This window comes from Haliotis cracherodii, unplaced genomic scaffold, assembly GCF_022045235.1.
Source record: "Haliotis cracherodii isolate W230 unplaced genomic scaffold, xgHalCrac1.p SCAF_15, whole genome shotgun sequence".
Lineage (NCBI taxonomy): Eukaryota > Metazoa > Mollusca > Gastropoda > Lepetellida > Haliotidae > Haliotis > Haliotis cracherodii.
In genome coordinates, this window is record NW_027266270.1 from 24104166 (window position 1) to 24129176 (window position 25011).

The 25011-nt window shown below is 41.7% G+C and overlaps 1 protein-coding gene across 3 annotated transcripts in view; it reads left to right on the forward strand.

Annotated features, from left to right (window-relative positions):
• The window catches only part of LOC139461973 (prestin-like), a 61976-nt gene extending 41198 nt beyond the window's left edge, over nt 1-20778 (forward strand). For all 3 annotated transcript variants that reach the window (XM_071243465.1, XM_071243464.1, XM_071243466.1), the window contains exon 2: nt 17210-20778. In XM_071243465.1, the coding sequence (XP_071099566.1) occupies nt 17210-19318 (2109 nt within the window). In that variant the 3' untranslated portion in view covers nt 19319-20778. The remainder of the gene's footprint in view (nt 1-17209) is intronic.
• Nucleotides 20779-25011: the final 4233 nt, after the last annotated feature.

Below are 25011 nucleotides of genomic sequence, written 5' to 3' on the forward strand. Positions count from 1 at the left end.
TAATTATTTAATTCCATGCGGTGTCGAACTGACCAGTGGGAATTATGTTTCAATGCGATTGAGGGAAACGTGAGTGAATATTGTGACACTAAAGCAACTTTTAACTGCATTGTCGCTTTTGGTATGAAAATGGTAACAGTTCAGAAAAAACAACAGCCTTCTTATGATAATTCTCATTAGTACGTTGTATCTAATTACAGTGTCGGCCTTATTTACAGGTGATTCTACAATACCTGCTCTCGGTCAATTACGATCTACCACACCACGCGTGAATAAACAGTTATGTTTATTTTTTTTAGGATACATGTTTTACAAATGTTCGTTGATATGTAGATATATTAAGCACAAAGACAAAAAAATGTTTATGAATGATGAATTAGTGCCTTGATATATTCATCGAGTTGTGTATCATCGTTTAATGGGGTCATTCAATAAACGTATGTTTGGAGGAGATATCAAAGCGGCCGCCCAATATACATAGTGTCGACCGGTGGACTACCACCCCACAACGTCCATAAGAGTTATGTAATCGGTACACAAATATATTTGATGCGGTGTCAGTGCGGAAGGAGTTTGAATTACGTCCGCCACCGGCCACAGAAATCCTCAAAGTATAGTAACAATAAACAAGGTCAGTGCCGTACTAATTACCTAGTGACGCACGTAACAACGACTGTCAATAGGGAAAATGGTGAAAACAAATTGAAATAGATTTTAATAAAACATTATTGTACTAAATAACTTGCAAAAGCGGTGCCTAAAATTGTTTGACCGTGTTATGTGTGTTGTAAACTGACGAATAGCAAGTAATTGGCATGCTGTACGCGTGGTTCCATATACAAATTCAGTTATACAACCGGTATGAAACTGAGAACTGAAATACCAAGTACAAGTACAACCTGCATTCACACACGGAAGCAATATACTTGTGTGTATGCCCTCTCCTCTAAAAAACGTATCACTAAGGTATTTGCGCATGAATTCGTATGATAAACTGCCAAAACGTTTTGAGAGATAAAGCCGGGTTCATTAAAGATCGCTACAATATGTAAAACAGGTGAAATTTGTAGAACTTCTATAAAGGAAACATCCAACCAAATGCCCTTTTTAAATAGTAATGTAATGATATGATATAAAGTATATTTCACATGATACAATATACTTTGCGCACAGTTATTTGATGCTTTAAAGGGACTGACGAAAACATGGGCGAAATATTTTGATAACGCCGTAAAATAGTTGAATCATGTGTCATGCTTGTAGACACACCTTTATGTATTTGCGAAACTAAAACTGTTAAGCAAAGGAAAATATTCTCGCGCATGGGCCAGACTTTCTCGTCCAGAGCGAAATATTTCAATAACGCCGTAAAATAGATGAATTAAGTTAAAATTTGTTAAATTATGTGACATGAAACTTCTGAGAACACCTTTATGTATATGCGACACTAAAACACAAGTTTTGAGCATAGGGAAATATTCTCGCCCATGGGCCTGCCCCACGGCAAAACCTTTTCTCGCCCATGGGCGAAATATTTCAATATCTCTGTAAAATAGCTGAATTGAGTAAAATTGAGTTACATTATGTGCCATGAAAATGGTAAGAACACCTGCATGTATTTGCGAAACAAAAACATATGTTTTAAGTAAAGGAAAATATTCTCGCCCATGCATGGGCGAAATATTTCAATATCACTATAAATTAAATTAAATTAAATTGAATTAAGTTAAAATGAGTTAAATTTTGTGTCATGATACTTCAATGAATACATTAAATGTATTTGCGAAACAAAAACATGAGTTTTAAATAAAGGAACATACTCTCGCCCATGGGCCTGCCCATAGGCCCACCCATTGGCCAGATTTCGCCCATGGGCAGGCGCATGGGCGACATAGTCTAAATATTGAGTTTTTGAACAATTTTTATTTCATTTTTTCTTCCTTGGTATGTTCCCATGAAAACAGCATGTTTAATTTTGTAAATACCTTTAACCGAGTCTGGGCAAAGACCGTAGAGTTTCTGGACTTTTGGGTTTCCAGAATTAAAATGGGACGTGTTATAGATATTTGAATATAGTTTGTACGCTTTGTATATGCAAACGCTCCATGTAAACTATCTGTATCATTCCGTGACTGCTGTATATTTGAACAAGGGAGATAGTTCTATGGATATACAACTTCTTTATTGCAATGACGTCGACGCGTCGGTGTGGCTTACTATATAAATTTGACTGAGTTTCTCGAATTCGAGATACAAATACATAACGCTATCTCGAATTAGAATGATATAGAATTACATACCATTATCTAGAAGTTAGCATTGCCACATTAACGGCTTTGAGAAGTGCACATGGGCATTTCACATAGTTGTGAGCAATTCTCCTTGATACAGGTAATGGAATCCGGAAAGATCACTTGCAACATTGTCTGACGTAGTTTCCTCCACTGAAGCAATGAGCATTAAGCGCAAAACTATGGAATACTGTAAGGGACATTCTCGCGATCTCGCATTCTCGCGATCTCGACCTTTGGAAACACGAGATCGCGAGAATGTCCCATACAAAACAAATATGTGTACCTGACGTTTTTCGTAAAAAGTATAATTCCAGTTCGTGTAAATACCAAGACTGGGTGCAACTCAGTCAGCTGTTGTTATTCCTACACATAATACACCTGTACATTTCAGTTAGTCATCGCATACACCTGATGTATTTGTTAGATTGGCATTCTAGGAAATGGTGAGTGTGTAAGAAAACGTACAACTTTAGGGACAACAACTTCTGGTTTATTGTATATAGCGACGTTTCGATGTAGATTATGGTATCCTAGAGTTGTACGTTTTCATACCTGTTGTATTCTTGATTTATCGTATATGAAATCGCATAACTATGGATCTATAATATTCAGTCTGTTACTTGATCTGTGTGGATGACTGTTCATGCCTCGTTATCTCGAATGTTCGGATATCTCGAAGTTACAACACGGTTCCGCTAATTTCCAGATACCAGGGTCCAATCTCAATAAAAAGATTAGTTCTCATAACCGCTAAACAAAGCTCAGATGACGCAATTTCCGGTCACGTCAGAATGACCTTTCGCAAACTTTGACCACCCAATGAAATAACTAACAAGAAGTCGATATAAGCCAATCAAAAGCAGTTTTCTCGAGCTTTACGACAAAGTTCCAAACTGATGACTTACATTCCAGACCGCACTTTGACAATATGTTGGCATAGTTCTCTATTCAAAACATGAAAACTACAAAAGAACATTCTGTAATATGGAATAGATGGCTGAGAATGTAGAAATAGCAGTACTTCTCACGGGCTGGTCTGTTCAAATATTTATCCCACTGAAACGAGAGATAGACGGGAGCAGTCCTACAGTCGTAACCGTCGTAACCGTCGTTCAGAATACCTCGTGTTAACCTTTTCGAGGTTGCATGATTGGAAAACACATTCCGACTCACTTTCCTGAACTGATAAGCGACGCTCATTTTGGTCGGATGAAAGGTCGTTCTGACGTGCCTTGTAATGGGATGTCCTCCGACGTTTACTTAGTGGTAGCGAGAACTAAGATCTGATTTTAATGAGATTGACCAGGGTCCGACTGTACTGCTTTTGTGTATCTTGCACATAGCTTATGTGTACGTCCGCCAAGTTCATACAGAAACACAGAAGCATCTATTTGATCTTCGAATTAACTGTTCACACGTTGTCCAAACAGGGAGCAGGACAGTTTGTTTTAGTTCAGTTTTAACATGATTATTCACAAAAAGTGACTGGGATTGGGTGCAAGTTCTTCATTTACGGCGCCTTCTCTCACATATTTAAACCACTAATCGACAATTGGTACTAAACACGGACGGTACAGTAGGGAAGACAAGGTTAGAAACGGTAAGTGAACGGTTAGAACAATGCAGTACACATAAATCTGAATATAATTGATTTTGTATATTATCTTTTTATATTATCTGTATATCAATGTCCATGTCAAATTGAGATAGGTTGGTGTATTTTCGACTATACAGCGTAAATTTCTAAGTAAAGTGTCTTTTTAATGGAGTACTGTGAGGGGCATTCTCACGATCTCGTATTCTCGCGATCTCGACCTTTGGAAACGAGCTATATATGCCCCAAACACGAGAATGCGTGATCGCGAGATCGCGAGAAAGCGAGATATCGGCAAAATCTCGCGTTCTCGCGATCTCGACTTTTGGAAACGAGCTACATATGCCAAAAACACGAGATGTTCTGTTGTACTTCTACGCCGTAATATAATATTATTCAAACCTAAAACGCCGCACACAGCGAGCCTGTAAATAATCGAGTCTGGACAAGGCAATCCAGGCACTGTTTCAGTCTTATCCTGAAGTGTGCACACCGTGCTGAATAACTACAGGATGTTGTCATCAGTCGCTTCTCGAGCCCCAGTACAGATACAATATATTGTATTGTCACGACTAATTTTTCAATCAAACTATGACCATCAAGAATTGAGTGAGTATGGTTTCACGCCGCTTTTAGCAATATTCCAACCATATCACGGCGGGGGACACATCAGAAATGGACTTCACACATTGTACCCATGTCAAGATTAGAACCCGGGTCTTTGGCTTGACGAGAGAATGCTAGGCTACCCGATCATCAGGGAACAAGCAAGGTGAGGGGATGGGGCGCAACATCGCGTTCAAGATTAGGTCATTTATACAGTGACGTACATGCATATGTGCGTGGCTGCTTGTACTAGTCCGGACTAATTTTATAGTTCTAGCCAAGTGAGATATCATGCTGCAGTTCAACATGGATAGAGACTCAGTATACTGACCCAAACCCGACCAGGCCTGGTTTTATCCCTTAATGCCGAGCGCCAGGCAGGGTAACAATAACAGTGTCATCTAGTATCGTTTCGTATGACGCGGCCAGGGATCGAACCACTGATCTCCGAGCAGGCGCTGTATCCACTAGACCACGGAGGCGGTCTGGTACAAACGAACTTGATATATGAACACTCGATACAATAGTTATTAAAAATGGTAAATGGTGTCGAAATGGTGCCCGCCCCCTCCACACCCACACTTCCCTCTACCCCGAAAAAAGGACAAATAAATAGAAAATGAAACCCTTCACACGTCACAGACAAATCAAATTGTCATACTTTAAAGATTGTCAAAAAACGATTATGTCTCTATATACACGTCTCAATCTATTTACGCGTCTCTACTTCTTAAAGTTTGGTACAGTTAATAATGTTGAAACTGTATAATAATAGAGTAACCCCCTCCTCCCCCCCCCCCTCCCACCCAAACGTATCGCCCCCTCCCTCCACACGGCTTCGCCACCATCACCCCACTCCACCCCCCCACACTCTGCCCCCTGCCCTACCGTATACTGAATGGCCCGGTGGTGAGTTGACACCAGGTGCAACAGTTAAACATTTTAACTTTACGTGAATAAATACGGTAATTAAATGGATGAGCGGTATCCCTCGGTTCAGGTTTTATTTGCCTGGTGCCGGGAGAGCCAAATCTCGTGTTGATGAACCATGTCTGAGCCCTTACTGGTCCCAGGAACACCAAGAGGAGTTGTCCTCCTAAATATCAAATTTGGCTCTCCCGGGCCGACACCGATGCAACACATGTCGCTGTGCCTGGCAAGTATGCCAAACGTCAAGTTGTGTGTCAGGAGACAAATACAAATACTGTTTAGGTTACGAAAACATTTACAGTGTCAGCAACACCGCTATCAAATAGCCTGTGTCATCAGTATGTTTTAGTTGACTGGCTGTAGCATCAGTTAACATAGACTAGGGACGAAAGTAGACATGAACGGGAAAGGACAAATTAGCTGACACGATATGTGTTGACGAATACGAACATCAGAAGGTTGCTGGCATCAGCGGAGTTATGCCCTTCTTCCATCTGAACAGAGCTCCCTCCCAGCGCGTGACACCTTCGTTACACTCTCTGTAACATCCACGCCACTGCCACAGGCTAATTTGCATATCACGTGACTGGACATTTCTCTTGTTTGTAAACAAACGCGCTTTTTCAGAAATCAGTATAGAATATATATGACAATATATACATCAAAGTGACCGTATCGCTAGCTCTCCGTTGGGCTTCGATAACAGCACGTGGAGCCGTACAACCAATGTAAACAAAGGATAACTACGCAAAAACAAGTAGATTTTCACGTATTAGAATACGTTCTTAATGAACCGTAACCATTCTTTGACATTTGTTTATGAAAATGTGTAGACTTGTCAAACGTGAAACGGATGAAAAGCATATTCAATATCTTGAATGGCTGTGAAAGATGTGACGAATCGTCACATGGCGCTGGCCTGTGGCAGAGGTACTAGGCTGGCTGGCTGCCGGCCGCATGGAACTCTGGGTAGGAGAGTGGGTAAACATCGCTACCACCAGTGTGGGCGCGGCCATTACGAGAATCTTGAAATTTGCCCACTAACCCAAAATGTAGCAATGTTTATAGATGTGTTTATGTCTTTGGTAATGTGATCATTGTGAATATTGGTTTACGACTGACCATATTTCCCAGATGAATTTAACTTCTTGTTTGTTTGATCAAATTGGTTCGAGATTGCAGACGAACGGAAAACACCATAGTCCCTCCTTACATTCTTACTATACCAATTACATGATAGTTGGAATGAAATAGAAATTCAAATTGACAAACACAGAAAATAATTTAGTTAGCGTAAGTGTATTCGGCGTCACGGCAGTCGTCGCTTCTTTGTCAACATAACGGTCTGTCGGTTGCGAGTTCAACTCCAAGCATTGATGTGGTCACCAATCACAGTGGGGAGCTTTGACTGGTGGCAACGATAGTGCAGAGAGCTCAGCGAACGGGATATCGCTGTGAGGAGCTTGTCTGAACGCGTGAATACCTCAACGACGTCTTTTGACGTCATACAGGAAAATCTATTTCCTTCATTTATGGCAAGTTAGTTTTCGTATCGAATGTATAACGTTATACATAAGCATAAATATCCATTTGATATATATTTATGTTGTTTATATATTAGGCCGTATTTTGTTCGCTCAATTACCGTAAAGCTGTTAAATATAATAATGTCGCACAAATTTGGCGAAACTTGATGTGTTTTTTGACATTTAACAAAATCTCGGACAGCACTTAGCAGTGTCTGTTTTTCAAACCAGTTTAATATTTTACACCATCAGATAGAAAATTTCATATTTAACATCTCTGAGTAGTTTATAGTCACAGGTAGACTCAGTGCCGCGCGACCGCAATTCTCGCACAACGTTACATTTTCAACACTTATAAATATGTACATCAGAGAAATAACTTGGCTTCCAGGCTTAATAAGCTATTTTAATCCAGTCATCGTGTGTTGTGTTTCCGATGGTGTTTAGGTCACGAATATCATACAATCTCCGCGGCATTTAAAAACAACAACATAGGTTCTAGTAAATACACCTATTGATTTCAACCACCAATTTTTTGTCCCAATATATGCAAAAATAAAGCAATACAAGAAATATATAATTGTATCCGGATAGAACAAATAATTATGTCTCGAACAAGAACAAAAATACCCCTCCCCGAAAATCCGAAAATAGCAAATTGCCGGCCACTTTTACCGAGACCGCAGATTGGGTCATAGCGCCCCGGGCCGCACTCTCCTACCCAGGTTCTGCCGCAGGCCAGCGCCATGTGACGATTCGTCACATCTTACGAAGTCCATTCACGATATTGCATATATATATATATATAAACTGGTCCCACTGTTGATACGCGACGCTTAGTGCCATTGGTAGACAGAAACCCAGTCCACATTCCAAGGTTGCCCGAGGCGGTACCGTAATAAGCTGGGCCCCGTCTCTAATATCACAATAAAGCTTGGCGCAAGTTGACGACGCGCATAGGGAGCCGGGAACCAGCTTAGTACCGTAAATGAACAATTGGAATTTGCTAAGCGACGTTGTGACGTCATGTTCTTCTAAACATTGTGACGTCACAATAATGACGTCATTGCATGTTAAAATGGAGGAAATCGTGGTGTGATTTAGATGTTTTACGCCCGAGAAACATGACCCGAACAAGGTGACATCTTTAATGTAAGTAATTGGTATGGACTCATTTGACTTATTATTTGCCAGACTTATGAATAGGATTAAAGCGGAAGAGAGAGTGGTGATGGTTTTCACTTGCAGAGAGAGAGAGCGAGAGAGAGAGAGAGAGAGAGAGAGAGAGAGAGAGAGAGAGAGAGAGAAAGAGAGAGAGATCCTTCAACTTGTGTGCTGCCTTCTTTGTCGTAATACATCACCGCGGCTATGACACGATACTAGCCAAGAGGGATCAGTTTCTATCAATGACGTGGTGTGCACCTCTGCAGGGGCCTTTCTCCCTAATTTAAATCAGTTGCATGTCCGAATTGTTACCTTGTATAATTTGTGTAATGGGATGTTCTTAGATATTAGATTTAACCCCCTGGATGCCAGAGGGACATATATGTCCTTCCTCTACAACCCTCGCTTTGAAGTCGAATAAAATTCAAAATACATCACCCACACAAATACACGTCACAGTTTTGAATAAGGTGGGAAATTCCCTGTTCTGTGATATCATCCACTGCCATTTTAGTCCAAGCAAAATTATTGAAAATGACCTCTGAAAATTAGGCACATCGTAAATGTCGCCAATTTTTACACATTACTAAATCACCACTCACGGGGTTATTTACAGCATGTTTTGATATCAAAATTTAGGACATTTACTCGGAGAAATGAATTTCAAAAATAGTATATTAGTGATCACGGGTATATGTATTTAATTAAATCACCAATGATCATTCCAAAACGTCTCCGATAACACGAGAATCGTTTCGAATGTTTTGGAAAATACGCAAACACGAACTCCGAAGTGAACTTTCCGCCATATTGGCTAGTGTTTACAAAATCACGTTTGAGGTACACCGGTTATGAGGCGCCTGTAACATCGCGTATATTTCAAACTTAGCTGCCATACACACATCCTTGAATTCCTCATACATTTTAGAATCAAATGACCAATGGTCTTTGTCACCAATACAAAGTGGCTGGATGAAATCAAGCAAAATATGTCAGGTGTGAAAACGAACGCTGTGCTCGAAAAACTGCACTTGTTTGAAATGTAAACAAAGCAAAATACAGATTTTACACAGTGTAGCATTTTCTCCAATTTAGAGCTATCCATTCGTCTAATCTTTCAAGACATTGGCTCAACATTTTCAGAATATGCAAGGGAAGAGAATAGTATGAAAAATTAGGGTATTTAAAATAGATACATTGAAATGATTTGATATTTTCAACAGAAATTGTCAAAGTTACCGTTCTGTGTGACGCCATGACTGACGCAAAATCACGCACAACGACAACGGTATTTATCGGAATTTCTGCCTATTTCGGTTCTTTTCGATGAAGATTATAAGAACAAATAACAGTACATAGATTGTCAGAATGTTTCTGACTACTTACATGTCACATTTATGGCACATTTATGTATATGCGATCCCTGAATCAACGAAAGTCCTCTCGTAAAATCCCGCGTACTGTTGACAGTGAACACGCCATTTTGTAAAAGTCGGTCACAGGTAGTGATGTCATACGTCAACATTGTTGTACATATTTGGTAATTTCTTTGAGGTGAAGGTCCTTGAATGAGAGTGCACACGATCATTGTATCATGCTGTTTACAGTTTCAGTTATGATGTAGATTTTGCATATGTTTTATACATTTTTTCACACAATCAATTTATTTGTCAATGTTCAAAATGATATCATACGCAAATATAAGCCGCAACATGTATGAACGAATCTTTGATAATCTCCTGTTTGTTTGAACATTGTTTACATAACAATTGATAGGTTTTTAGTGTCAAATACGATATTTCTTTCCTTTGGACAAGTGTTACAAGATGAAGCGTAAAGGTAACTGCAGCATGTACGTATTTCTTGGGATGTGTAATAGTCAATATCATAAGTTCATATAACCAATGTCTTTGAATAGCTGTTTCATTTTATTTTATAACTAAAAATGAATAGTTCTATGTTACTTTGACAAAATGGATAATATTTTTCGTAAAAAGATATGCACACATTTCTGAAATTGTCTTGGTCTTGGAATTTAAAAAAAAATAAAATTGTCGTTTGATACACAGAGCCGTGATAGCTAACGATTCGCCAGGTGCGTGTTAGCCACAAACAATTATTCCTCTTGTTTTGCATTATATAATCAATGGGTTCATTCTTTTTTCAATATTGTGATCACAAGATATTAAACTGTTCACTTTATTTCTCCAGGAATTGTAAGATGAATAAAATTAAACTCATGCCAAGTACCCTAGCTGTTGGTTCAACCGGATACGATTATCCTAATAATTCTATACCAATAGAGCTTTCTTCGCATCTTTTAGTGTGTAATTCTGAGACAAGATGAAGAAAAATAATAACAATATCTGTCCAATATTGAATATAATTTGGTTGTTTTGAAATATTATTTTGTGTATTTCATTACGTAAATTGATGCCAAACAGGTGCGTGTCTTGTCAAATTAAGACACACGATAAACTAGCTAATTGTTTACATATTCCAAACATTATTTAATTGGTAAAAGCGGTCATTTTATGTTGTGTCGAAAAAGCGCCACATTCCGTTTTACACATCGAGATTTTCCATATCATGAACGAAAATTAGGGGAGATATATATTAATCAAAATACCAGAGTCATCTTTCTCCGACGTTATCAAAGACATTAAAACAGCCATGACGTCAAATAGAACGGTGTTATTTTTTTAGGGTATTTCATTACATTTGATGATAAGGCTAGTGCTCCATTAATAATGGTGCAACATTAGTCAAATTACACTTACACATTCAGGAGAATGTTGGAATCTAAGGACTAAGTTATCGGTTAGATAAGGCCATCCATTTCTCTTTTACCGCTTTTTTATGAAGCACGATTTCATCATTTCTTATGTTGTTTTTTACAACTAAACGTATACAGTTTCTTTATCTATATTTGTGTTGGAATAGTTTGGTTCCTCGTGAACAAAACTCCACGAAAATATATTATCCTTACCCACAGCTAATTCTCACCAAGTGACCGGAGTTACAATAAACTAGTGCTAAGCTTAGCGGAGTTATGCCCCCTTTTCTTTGTGCGTGTGTAACCTCTCTGTCGTCTTTTGACGTCATAGAGAAAAATCAGTTTTCGTCATTTACGGCAAGCTATTTTTGGCATTGCATGTTTGTCGTTATACATACGCATATAACTGCATTTGGTATATAGTTATGTCGTTTAGATATTAGGCAGTATTTTGTTCGCTCACAGATTCCGTAAAGCTTGTAAATAAAAAAAATCGTCGCACAGTACTTTTATCGGTGTACGATAAAAAGCGGAGAAATTTACTGTTTTTCAAGGTAGAAAAAATTCTAGGGCAACACTTAGAAGTGTTTTTTTTTAAAACCGGTTCAATATTTGCAGTTAACTTTACACCATCAAATAGGAAATTTAATATTCTCCACCTCTGCATAATTTTATAGCCAGAGGTTGATCGAGCGCAATTCTCGCACAACCTTCACTTTTCCGATCTTATGAAAATGTGCGTCAGAAAAAAACCTCGGCATCCAGAGGGTTAACACCTGATTTGAATAAGATTATACTGACTCATATATGTTCAAAGTTATGTTTAGAAATATTGACCGGTCTTTGCGTTATGCTCCTTTGAACCTAAGCCCAATGTGTTCTCTTGGAAAACGGAAATAAGAAAGATTTAAAAATACACCAGTTCATGGTGAGACGGATATCTGGTCAAAGTTTGTTCAAGAATTAGTGAACGGTCTTTGAGTTATGATCCGGGAGGCAAACTTGACGGAAGGACAGCACTCGTTCCTTTATATATGAAATAAATTATGTCAAGGTTATTTAATAACCATATCAAATATACCATGTACAGAATACTTTCAAGACAAGTTTGCGCATGACTCAGGCGTCGAAGTTAAGGCAGTGAAGGGTTATTCTCATATTATTATAATAGAGCTTCTTTCAATATCCTCACGTGGCATTATGCATGCGCGTTTTATGTAATCGATTTAAATTTAAAAATCAATTCTGGCCGCCAAACAATACGAAGTAGACAACATAATGACAACTTTCAATGTTTCATATGTACAACCTTATATCAAGTAAATATTATGAGAATAAAATCGATCATAAGTAGAATCACATTATGGTCGCAAGCAAAGGAAATATCGGTAAAACGGTTAACTCGCTTTGATGTAACACTAGAGATTGTGAACGTATTTCAATTGGTAGGTTCAGAGAAAGACAGTTGAAGATATGAACTCAAAACAAAGGAAAATGCACTCTGGAAATCTTGAATCCAATATGGCTCCCAAACCACGTGACCAATTATCAAAGTCAAAGAACATAAAATATGAATTGATAATAGAATTAAACCTTTAAATTGAATTAAATTCGAATTATCTGTCCCTGGTCTTTGGGCCTCGGGCCGCTAGTTATTAAGCTATCTCTCGTAAAACATCGGCGGAATTTATAAAAATAATAACAATAAGAAATCCGATGATTACAATAGGGCTTCCAGACATTTTGGAGCCATAATAATAATACATGCATGTATGTATATGTCTTCGTAAGTTCCATGAACCACATTTGTGGTTTTATATGTAAGAAAATAAAAACAATAGCAACAATTTGTATCAAAATCAAAGTTGTTAACCCTCATTAACAATACACTGGACGCTGTATGACAATGCTAAATACTTAATGTATTTTGTTGAAGCTCACTATTTAAGCCGAGTGCGTATTATTCCGGATAATATAACAATCCAATACTCAATCGTCATATTTTGGTTTCATAGAACTACTTTAGAACCTTGCGATTTCACCAAACAACAGTAATATTTTATTTCTTTTGGCATTAATATTGTTGCATAGTTAAAACTTGTATTTCTACCTCGAACGCAATCGATAATTGGTTTTAAATAAAGAATCCATTCAGTATCCTCTCGATTGTCTTCTGGTGAAGAACGAGTAAGGTTTACATAGCCCATTTCTGGTGTCCAATGTCGTGAATTGGCTGGAGTTAAAAAACACAACTCACTCACTCACTACCTCCAGACTAGTAGAAACATGCGGTTCTTTCAGTCAGGTCTCTTAAAAAAATCTTTAAATTGGTATTTGAACACGTACACCGCATGGCGATTTATACTCGGCCACGTGGATCGAATGAAAAGGAGAAAATATTTTTGAAGTCTTTCTTTGGCTTTGTTACAATTTGTTATTGGAAATGCGTAGTAAGCATGTTTTATTTTTGTAAGTAAGTGAATGTATCTTTACGCCGCTTTTAGAAATATTCCAGCTTCATCAATACATACACGTGAGGAAATCTTGAGCTTGTTTTGGGGATGAGAAACTTGCCAATTAGAAACGGCGTAGGTCGAATGTACTTCTGTACGGAGGACGAAAGGTCCTAGGGGTTGAGTGAAGTTACACCGGTTGATCCCACTGTTTTGTGTTTTTATTTTTTAAAATTATACTGTCATCATACTTTACCCGCATGACAGGCGCTGGAGGTGTGTGGCATAGCTACCTTGTCTGCTAACATGACGTGCGCACCCGTTAGACAATAAAGCAAGCAAATTTAGTTCTATACCGTCACTATTACAACGCAACTTACATCCCGCCACTACTGTGAGTGAACGGCACGGGGTCACGGATGGCCCAGTCGTCTAAGGCGCCGCGATTCGCTGTGCAGAGTTGCGTCCCTTGGGCACGCCAGAAACCTATGATTGTATGGTTCGAATCCCGGTTCGCCCCGATTATGTTTCTAGGTTTGTCAGCACCCGTGCTCGTGGGTTTCACCGGAGTGGTAAACGTCTGAGACCTGCATCACTTCGGGCTTTCCTCCCACATTAAGCTGACACGCCATGATATAACTGGAATTCTGTTAAAAGCGGCGTTAAACCCAACTCACTCACTCTTTCCCGGAGTTCCCACGGGTGTGCTCGGTTGAATACAGAAAATCGACCCATGTCAAGTTCTCTGCTTGAAATACATTCTCTTTTCCGATTTCAATCGTGGTTTCTGCATAAAATGTATAAAATACTTTGAATATTGTAGCAACCGCAACTCGGCATGTTATATGTAATTGTACATATCATTATTTCAGAGAGAACGTTTGGATGAATATTAGCTTCCGCAGTAATGGGATCTACAACTATAGCTCTTTCAATCAGAGGCGGTTATTGTCATTTGAAACCTCTGGTTGACCAGAATCGAGAATTTTTCAAATTTAATGGTACAATTTGACATTAATAATCAGGCCTACCAATGAAAACAGATAGATTGTAACAATAGACGGTCATATGTCTGCACTGCATAAGGAATCCGCAACAATTAATTCATTATTAATGAGGGGATGACAGAAAGTTAATGAGACGTCAGACGCCGAAGTCGCGGATACGCATGAATGACATGGTATTTAATAATTCGTCGGATGATTTTTGTGACAGAAAAGTGTGGCAGGGAACACTGTAAGGATGATATGGATAATAGTAAGGAACGAGGGGGGCATGAGTATGGCTTGTGACGACACAACGGTGAGTTCGCTTTGGAATCAGTACTGAATAGGCCTAAATCTAGCTGGTGAAAGTGGCTTGTGTGAATGTTCCAGGACAGTTTCCAGGAGCCAAAATATTCGACACTAAACCATTTCAAACTTTTTACTCGACCTTTTTGTGTGAAGAATATTAGGAGTTACTATAGAATCTATAACAGCCACTAAACGGGTACCTAACCCTAATGATCGTAAAGGGTATCCAAGGGCGAGGGATAGAATTCAGGGTAACCTACTCTAAAACCGGCGACATTTGGATGTGTACAGCGACAATATAATCTACCTAATAAACTGCATTCTTGTGCATAATAATGAAAATTGATGAAGCAAAAAAATAATAGATGTATATTAGTTCCCATTTATAATCGTCTTAGCCACTTGAATTACGAAAAGAAACCCGAAATAAAACATACATTGAAAATAAAAGGGCTTTCATAAACAAGCGCTTGCTATAAAATGCGCATCCACAGGCTATATTTAAGCAAGCAAATATTCAAAACTCTCAACATCGCTTGGCGTATTTAATGACATTGCGTGTAGAGATGATAGATCACTGGGAGGAGCGTATATACACTTGATGACCCCTGACGTCACAGAGCATTGTTTCGCCGGTGTGACTGGCAACAAAATACTACGAATTACGTCATAGGGTATTGTCATGTGTGTGAAAGGTTTGTGGTACTGTATTCTAAAGGTAGGCCAAGAAAACAATGAGAAGAACGTAATCAAAAACTAAGAAACAGCCTCATACATCTGAGAGCACCCTGCCAAAAACATAATAACGGCGGCATGAAAACACCCAGACAGTAACTAGTCATGCATAGAACCACCTTCCCGAGGCATGGGCTTTAACTGACTTTAAAAGTCCAGGGCCCCGTTCCACAATGCGTTCTTAGCGCTAAGATGATCGTAGCTCCCATGCTTTAACATAGGCTTACGGTAGTCGTAACGCTAAGATCGCTTTGTGGAACGGGCCAAAGTACTCACTCTCGCCGAAATAGGTTGGTATTCCGGAGTTACATTTTGGCTGGACTACCGAGTCGATGCATAGTCCAATCAAAATTGCGTAAAGAACTACATGGATTCCAAATTGGGCGTCGACATACTAGCATATTTTGCAAATCTTTTCATATTTTAAATCAAGGTGCTCAAGTGATTTGATGCACTTCGCGGTGTAAGGCCAGTTTTATTACAAAATAAATCTTGATTATCGATCAGATCGGGGGCCGCCATGTTGTTTGAAGCAAATGCAAGTGATATGAGTGATGGAATCTGATTGGTAAGAAGGAGGGACATAGAAGTGACATAACTCGTAATAGCCACTGGTGGTGCTACGATCGAGCCTGGAAATTCCAGCCTTGTTTGGCAAGGTTGTGAAATGGTTTTTTGTAGTTAATGCCCTTGCCTCGGGAAGATTACACAAAACAAGAAGGAAGTTGACAATCAAGGACCTGGAATTCGATCTCAAATGAGCTTCTCATCCACAGTTGTGTAAGAAATATCTTTCTAACAACATCCTGGTTTATGAGATTAATCTAATGAAATACTGTTCAGAGTGAAACTCGTTAATCTCGAGGGAAACGGTTAAATTCGCGTGTTGGTCCTTATAATTACCTCCATCTAATATAAAGAAGAAAGCGAGAAATAAGAGGCACACATTTAATTCAAAGGAATGTATGCGAGTTAAGTGAGACAATATTAAATGCAATGTTTCGATGTTAGCCATTAGTCCGAAGCCCGGGTCTAGTACAACATCCCGTTAGCCATTAGTGCGAAGCCGGAGTCTAGTACAACATCCCGTTAGCTAATTGTCCGAAGCCCGAGTCTAGACCAATAGCCTGTTAGCCACAAGACAGAAGCACGAGTCTTGTACAACAGCTTGTTAGCCCGAGTCTACTAGAACAGCCTGTAAGTTACCAGTCCAAACCTCGAGTCTAGTACAACAACCTGTTAGCCACTAGAGTCTAGTACCACAGCTTGTTAGCTACTAGTCAAAAACTCGTGTTTAGTAGAACAGCCCGTTAGCCATTAGTCCGAAGACCGAGTCTAGGACAACAGCCTATTCACCCGTGAAGATCCGGGTTAAAATAGGTCTTCAGCAACCCATGCATGCCATAAAAGGCGACGATGCTCGCCCTAAGAAGCGAATAGAGAGTGAGTGAGTATGGTTTTACGCCGCTTTTAGCAATATTCCAGCAATATCACAGCGGGGGACACCAGAAATGGGCTTCACACATTGTACCCGTATCGGGAATCGAACCCGGGTCTTCGGCGTGACGAGCGAACGCTTTAACCACTAGGCTACCCGACTGCCCTAAGAAGCGAGTAACGGGGTCGGGTGATCAGGCTCGCTGACTTGGTTGATGCATGTCATCGTTTCCCAATAACGTGGATAGGAGCTCATGATGTCAATCACTGGATGTCTGGTCCAGACTCGATTTTTTACAGACCGCCGTCATTTAGCTGGAATATTGCTGAGTGCGGCGTTAAACAACTAATAAACAAACAAACAATTAATTTAATAAATATTTTCTTCTTTTCGTCCAGTCCGACGACAGCCTGTCTCCGCCGACGTCCTACATGGCTGCCACACCCGCTCCTCACGCTCCACAGGACGACGTCGTCACCACCCTCGCCCTCAAGCGCCGTGTTTACACAAGGATGGAGATTGATGAAGCCTACAAAGACGAGACTCCTCCCTGGAGCCTTAGTGGCTACTTCAAGTCGGCGTGCAGATGCTCCACAGAAACAGTCATCGCCGGCCTCCTGAGCATCTTCCCCATCGTCAACGTCGTCAGGAGTTATCAACTACGTCAGTACATCCTCGGCGACTTCTTGTCAGGTCTCTCTGCTGCCTTCCTACATCTACCACAAGGGCTGGGGTTTGGACTACTTGCCTCCTTGGCCCCCGTCAACGGCCTTTATGCTACCTTCTTCCCAATCGTCCTATATACGCTCTTTGGAACTTCTCAGCATGTGAGCATGGGAACAAATGCAGTAATTGCTCTCATGACGGCTAATATCGTTGAAAGGGAGGGGGGCCTGTTTACGGCATCGTTTGATAATGTGACCATTACTGATGAAGAGGTTCTGAACCATAAAGTGGGCGTGGCAATGGCGGTGGCCTTCTTCAGCGGACTGGTACTGTTATTGATGGGAGCTTTGCGGCTTGGCTTTCTTACCATGTATCTATCTGTGTCGTTTGTTGGTGGATTCACCACTGCATCCGCGGTTCACATCGCCACAAGTCAAATCAGCAAGATGCTCAATATCAAGGTAAAGGCGTACTCTGGAGCAGGAAAGATCATCCTTACGTATGTTGGCATCTTCACCAACATCGCAAACACCAACGCAGCTGACATCCTTATAGCCCTCATCTGTGTTGCAATTCTTCTGGCAGTCAAAATAGGCATCAATGAACGATTCGCGAGTAGAATGAAGATTCCCATTCCAATCGATCTAATTGTGGTTGTCCTGGGGACATTCATATCCCATTTCGCTGAACTGAAGCGACACTTCAACATAGCAATTGTGGGTGACGTACCTAATGGGCTACCTGTGCCCTCGCTGCCGCATTTCGGAAGCATTCCAAGGATAGCAACTGAGGGGTTCGTCATTTCAATCATAATATTTGCCATGACGATATCAATGGCAAAGCTAATGGCACGACAACACGACTACGAGCTTGACTACAACCAAGAACTGATAGCCTACGGCATGAGTAACTTCATCTCCTCTTTCTTCCACTGTTTCCCCTCCTGCACTGCCCCTCCCAGAACAATGATCCTCAGCTCCTTAGGATCCAGGACAACCCTAAACGGTATCCCGTCAGCCATCTTCATCCTCATCGTCATACTGGCTGCTGGTCAGTTGTTTGTCTCCCTACCAATCGCTGTGCTAGCTGCTATGATTGTCGTTGCAATGAAAAATCTCCTCCTGCAGATACGGCAGCTTCCAGGATTGTGGCGGGCAAGCAAGGCCGACTTCACCATCTGGATCTTTACCTTCCTCGTCGGGGTGCTGGTAGATCTGGACTTCGGAATCATCGTTGGCATAGGTATATCCATCTTCACCGTAATCGCTCACACGCAGCTCACCACGGGGTCTATCACGGGGGTCTCAACAAAAGAGGACGTGATGCTGACAGAAGGAACCCGGGACGGGACAAGAACGATTCCTGGCATCTCCGTGTTCTTCTTTAATTCCATTTTGTATTTCGCCAACGCGGAGAAATTCAAGAAAGAGATATTCCTGAAGGTGTTCAACCCTGCTACACGGGAAAACATCAAGAGAGACATCATTGCAAAAGAAGCTGGGGAAGGTGAAACCAGTGATGGAAATAATGGCAAAGAAGTCGACCATGACGATGGCGTGGCTGTCATGTCGGATGACTCCCTCGTCCACAGCGTCATCATTGACTGCTCCGCCATGTCCTTCATTGACATTGGCGGGGTCAATGTCCTCAAGGTAGTGGTGTCCAAATATGGAAAGGTAGATACCAAGGTGTACCTAGCCTGTGTAGGGCAGTATATGTGGAGAACTCTCCACAGAGCTGGCTTCTTTGACACCTTCCCAAAGGAACATGTTTTCTTTGACGTATGGGATGCTGTGACCGCTCTTCAAAAGAAAGGTTTGAATGGAACGACTCACATGTGAACTCTTGACGTGTGTGGATTGTAGATTTTGAGATGTTACGTACGCTTTTCACTGACACAGTTCCATGCGATATAGTGTTATGATTAGAAGAGCCGTAAACGAGGCTTTCAAAGAGGGTGCTGTCTCGATCCGATGGAGGAATTCGGTCGATTAATGCAGAAAGATGCTCTACCAGGCTTTTCTGGTAATTTAAATCTAGGAGTATGGTCAAAGGCATTTATTAGTTCCCTGGGGAATATTGACCCCTCGGACACATACGAAATTGTACACGGCAAGTTCGCAAATTCAGGGTGAACTTTCTTGTGTATGATTCTGTGCATTTATGAGCATGTGTTTGTTGTGACGTTGATGACAACAGTCAACATCAACAACTTTTCAAGGACCGGTTCCAGAAAACGGTCTTAGCGATTGGAATTAAGTATTGGTGTTGAAGTTATGACAGTGGTAGAGCAAAAATCATTTTGTGTAACTGGTGTCAGTTCGTAACTCATATACCTTAACGTAAGTTTACGATAGTCGTAGCGCTAAGATCGCTTTGTGGAATGGGGCCCTGGTCCCAGTACTGTTATTAATCAAAGATGACCCGTTAAAGATGCCTGGTTTACAGAAAGTAGTACATTTTATATTATATTATTATATATTTCGATAGAAAAATTTGAATTAAATTTAAATTGCATATGGAAAATCTAAACCATATCTAATTCAGTTAGTACACTGAAATTAACTAAAACCGAGGCATTTTTTTTATTCATATGGTATATAGTTTATACTGTAATTTTTATTAGGAAGAAAACAAAAAATAAAAACATTGAAAAAGAATATATTTGTGTGGGTGTTTTAACCAGTATGTCAACTTGGTTAACCTTGATCTCGTTACTCGGGACACCTTTAAGACTAGATAAGAGATAAGGAGAAACCTGCAGTAATTCAACATAACGTACACTCTCATTAAATCATTAAAGGGCGCTTTGGTTCAACATGTCAGCTCTCAAAACAATTCGGCTTCATTTATTTGCCACCTTGATTCGGAAATGTTCATTTTAACACAGGAAAACCAAAACATTAGAAATAATCTTTCGAACTCCAGTTTATAATTAGTAGATGAATGGCGCTCAGAAACGACATGGTTTATAAAGATCGATATCCATAACGATAAATGGGCGCAGCCTTAACTATTTACCTTCGGAACTGGCGAGTCAGTTCGTTTTCGATCATTGCATACAGAGCAGAACCGTCTATCCATTCACTTTCTAAAACGCTCATCGGCCGTCTGACTTCATGTAGCCTCTCGAACAACAACCCACGCTTGCCATACGAGGCGACTAACGTGATCGGGTGGTCAGGCTCGCTTACTTAGCTGATGCGTACCATCGCTTCCCAATTGCGTAGATCGGTGCTCACGATGTCAATCACTGTATTGTGTGGTCCACATTCTATTATTTACAGACCGCCGCCATATAGCTGGAGTGAGTGAGTGAGTGAGTATGGTTTTACGCCGCTTTTAGCAATATTCCAGCAATATCACGGCGGGGGACACCAGAAATGGGCTTCACACATTGTACCCATGTCGGGAATCGAACCCGGGTCTTCGGCGTGACGAGCGAACGCTTTAACCACTAGGCTACCCGACCGCCCCCCATATAGCTGGAATATTGCTGAGTGCGGCGTGAACAAACAAACAAACGGTCGAACACAATCATCTTGATTGGTCACCCATTGTGACGATTTGATCCCCACTAGTCGACTCCACCGTCAAGCATGGTGGACGGTGGACCTATCCTGCACCGCAATCTTCACCACCACCCCGACCCCATCTTCTTAACTGACTTTTAAAGTCCAGTTTCCACCCTTGCCGAACTAAATTAGGCTGGAATATTAGGCTTGATCGTAGCGCCACCAGTGGTTATTATGAGTTATGTCCCTTCTGAGCCTTTCCTATGGACCAATCCGATTCCATCACTCACTCACTCACTGTTTCAAACGAAATGGCGGTGCCTAGTCAAGACGATCTGATCGATAATCAAGATCTATATTGGGATAAATAAACGGGTCTTACATTGCGAAGAGCATCAAATCACGAGAGCACATTGATTAAAAACATGAAAAGGTTTGGAAAATATCTGTTGACAACGAGTTTTCGGTGCACATGCTTTGCAAATCCTGCAATCGACCGAAATCTGCACGACAGTTTACGAACCGGATTTCGATTTCGTTGCACGCTTTTGATTGGTACTATGCATAGACTCGTTAGTCCAACCAAAATGTAACTCCATAATATCAGCCTAGTTCGTCAAGTGTGGAAACTGAACTTTTATAGTCAGTTAACTCTCTTGCCTCGGGAAGATGCCCCGACCCCACCCCCAAAGCTTTCAATATTCACTGAAACTGACATAAAATATTCAAAAAAATATTTTCTTAAATCACAGAATGTTACTTAATTATAAATTGTTTTGATTGTTTAACGTCGCTTTAAGCAAAGTACCAGCTATATGATGGTGGCCTGTCATTAATCAACTTTACGACCATACAATCCAGTGACTGATATGATGATCAACGATTCCCACCGCTGGAGCACGTCCACATGTTATGAACCAAGTCATCGAGCCAAAGTGCCCAAGGGACGCAACTCTGCATAGCGAATTGCGGCGCCAAAATACGACTGGGCCACCCGTGCAATATTAAGTTACACAAAGATGAAGTTAATGGCAAACCTCTGGCTTGTGCAAATGATAATGCCATGAAGGATATTTTTACAAGCACTACAATAATCTAAACTTAAAGATGGTCTTTTCAAACCTCCTATGACGCCACTCATAACGCCACACTCAGCAATATTCCAGCTATATAACGGTGGTCTGTACATAATCGAGTCTGGACCAGACAATCCAATGATTGGCATCATGAGCATCTGTCCATGCAACTGGGATACGATGACATGCATCACCAAAGTCAGCGAGCCTGGCCACCCTATCATAGTCGCCTCTTACGACAACAGTAGTCGCCTTTTACGTCAAGCGTGGGTAGACCTATTCTACCCCGGATCTTCACGGGTATATTCATCTGTGCATAACTGCTTATTGGTTTGTTTTTACTTTCTTTGACAGCTATCATTTCAATTTTCAATGTGTTCTTGAATCATAACTTTTAAATCTAATTTAATTTATATTTTGTTTGTGTTGTTCTATCATTCCATTTGTAATTATTTTCCGTTAAACTTTGGATATTCATTCTTGGTATGAGTTTTGTTTCTTTTTCCTTTTCAAGCGCAGGGTTTAAATTTGGATCAATGTTACTCATTTAAAAAAGGAAAAAATCCGTAATTCAGCTCGTCTAAAGTTAACAGACGTACTGATACTATTGGGGTGGTCGGGTAGCCTAGTGGTTAAAGCGTTCGCTTCCCGGGTTCGATTCCCGACATGGGTACAATGTGTGAAGCCCATTTCTGGTGTCCTCCGTCGTGATGTTGCTGGAATATTGCTAAAAGTGGCGTAAAACCATACTCACTCACTCACTCACTGATACTAGGATGCGCACGTAAAATGGCCTGTACCGCGTGTCCTTCTCGATCTCGTCAGCAGTGTACAAGATGGACACACACATTTTTTCAGTTCTTCAGTGTTTTTTCTTAAAAAAATGACTATACGGACGATCAAACTATCATTACCTTTTGTTTTGTACAAAAATGAAAGATTATTATATTATCTCTTGGCAGATGTCCTCTGGGGTAAAGCTTAGCGAACTGGGGACCTACCCTACCCCTCACTAACCTCTGGGGTAAAGCTTAGCGAACTGGGGACCTACCCTGCCCCACACTAACCTCTGGGATATAGCTTGGCACACTGGGGACCTACCCTGCCCCACACTAACCTCTGGGATATAGCTTGGCGAACTGGGGACCTACCCTGCCCCACACTAACCTCTGTGGGTAAAGCTTAGCGAACTGGGGACCTACCCTGCCCCACACTAACCTCTGTGGGTAAAGCTTAGCGAACTGGGGACCTACCCTGCTCCGCTCTAACCTCTGGGGTATAGCTAAGCGAACTGGGGACCTACCCTGCTCCGCTCTAACCTCTGGGGTATAACTTAGCGAACTGGGGACCTACCCCTACGCTCTAACCTCTGGGGTATAGCTTAGCAAACTGGGGACCTACCCTGCTCCGCTCTAACCTCTGGGGTATAGCTTAGCGAACTGGGGACCTACCCTGCTCCGCTTTAACCTCTGGGGTATAGCGTACCGAACTGGGGACCTACCCTGCCCGCTCTAACCTCTGGGGTATAGCTTAGCGAACTGGGGACCTATCCAGCCCGCTCTAACCTCCGGGGTATAGCTTAGCGAACTGGGGACCTACCCTGCTCCGCTCTAACCTCTGGGGTATAGCTTAGCGAACTGGGGACCTACCCTGCTCCGCTCTATTCTCTGGGGTATAGCTTAGCGAACTGGGGACCTACCCTGCTCCGCTCTAACCTCTGGGGTATAGCTAAGCGAACTGTGGACCTACCCTGCTCCGCTCTAACCTCTGGGGTATAGCTAAGCGAACTGGGGACCTACCCTGCTCCGCTTTAACCTCTGGGGTATAGCGTACCGAACTGGGGACCTACCCTGCCCGCTCTAACCTCTGGGGTAAAGCTTAGCGAACTGGGGACCTACCCTGCCCCACGCTAACCTCCGGGGTAAAGCTTAGCGAACTGGGGACCTACCCTGCCCCACACTAACCTCTGGGGTAAAGCTTAGCAAACTGGGGACCTACCCTGCTCCGCTTTAACCTCTGGGGTATAGCTTAGCGAACTGGGGACATATCCTGCCCGCTCTAACCTCTGGGGTATAGCTTACCGAACTAGGGACCTCCCTGCTCCGCTCTAACGTCTGGGGTAAAGCTTAGCGAACTGGGGACCTACCCTGCCCCACACTAACCTCTGGGGTACAGCTTAGCGAACTGGGGACCTATCCTGCCCGCTCTAACCTCTGGGGTATAGCTTACCGAACTAGGGACCTACCTTGCTCTGCTCTAACCTCTGGGGTAAAGCTTAGCGAACTGGGGACCTACCCTGCCCACGCTAACCTCCGGGGTAAAGCTTAGCGAACTGGGGACCTATCCTGCCCGCTCTAACCTCTGGGGTATAGCTTACCGAACTAGGGACCTACCTTGCTCCGCTCTAACCTCTGGGGTAAAGCTTAGCGAACTGGGGACCTACCCTGCCCACGCTAACCTCCGGGGTAAAGCTTAGCGAACTGGGGACCTACCCTGCCCCACACTAACCTCTGGGGTAAAGCTTAGCGAACTAGGGACCTACCCTGCTCCGCTCTAACCTCTGGGGTATAGCTTAGCGAACTGTGGACGTACCCTGCCCCTCTCTAACCTCTGTAGTAGAGCTTAGCGAACTGGGGACCTACCCTGCTCCACACTAACCTCTGGGGTATAGCTTACCGAACTGGGGACATATCCTGCCCCACGCTTGGCACAACCTTGGCGTAGTTGGGACAGGTCGGCTCGGAGTCCGTATATGTCTCAGAGTGGGGTATCCATGTTAAACTGTGGCATGTTATCTCAGTGGCCTAGCACTATAAAACCGGCATTCGTCCAGACTAGTAAAATCAGCCACACGCACGCACGCTAGCACGCGTGCACTTCGAAATACATATGCAGCCCCCACATGGTCTCCTGATATTGAGAAGTTCAACACTACAATCTTTT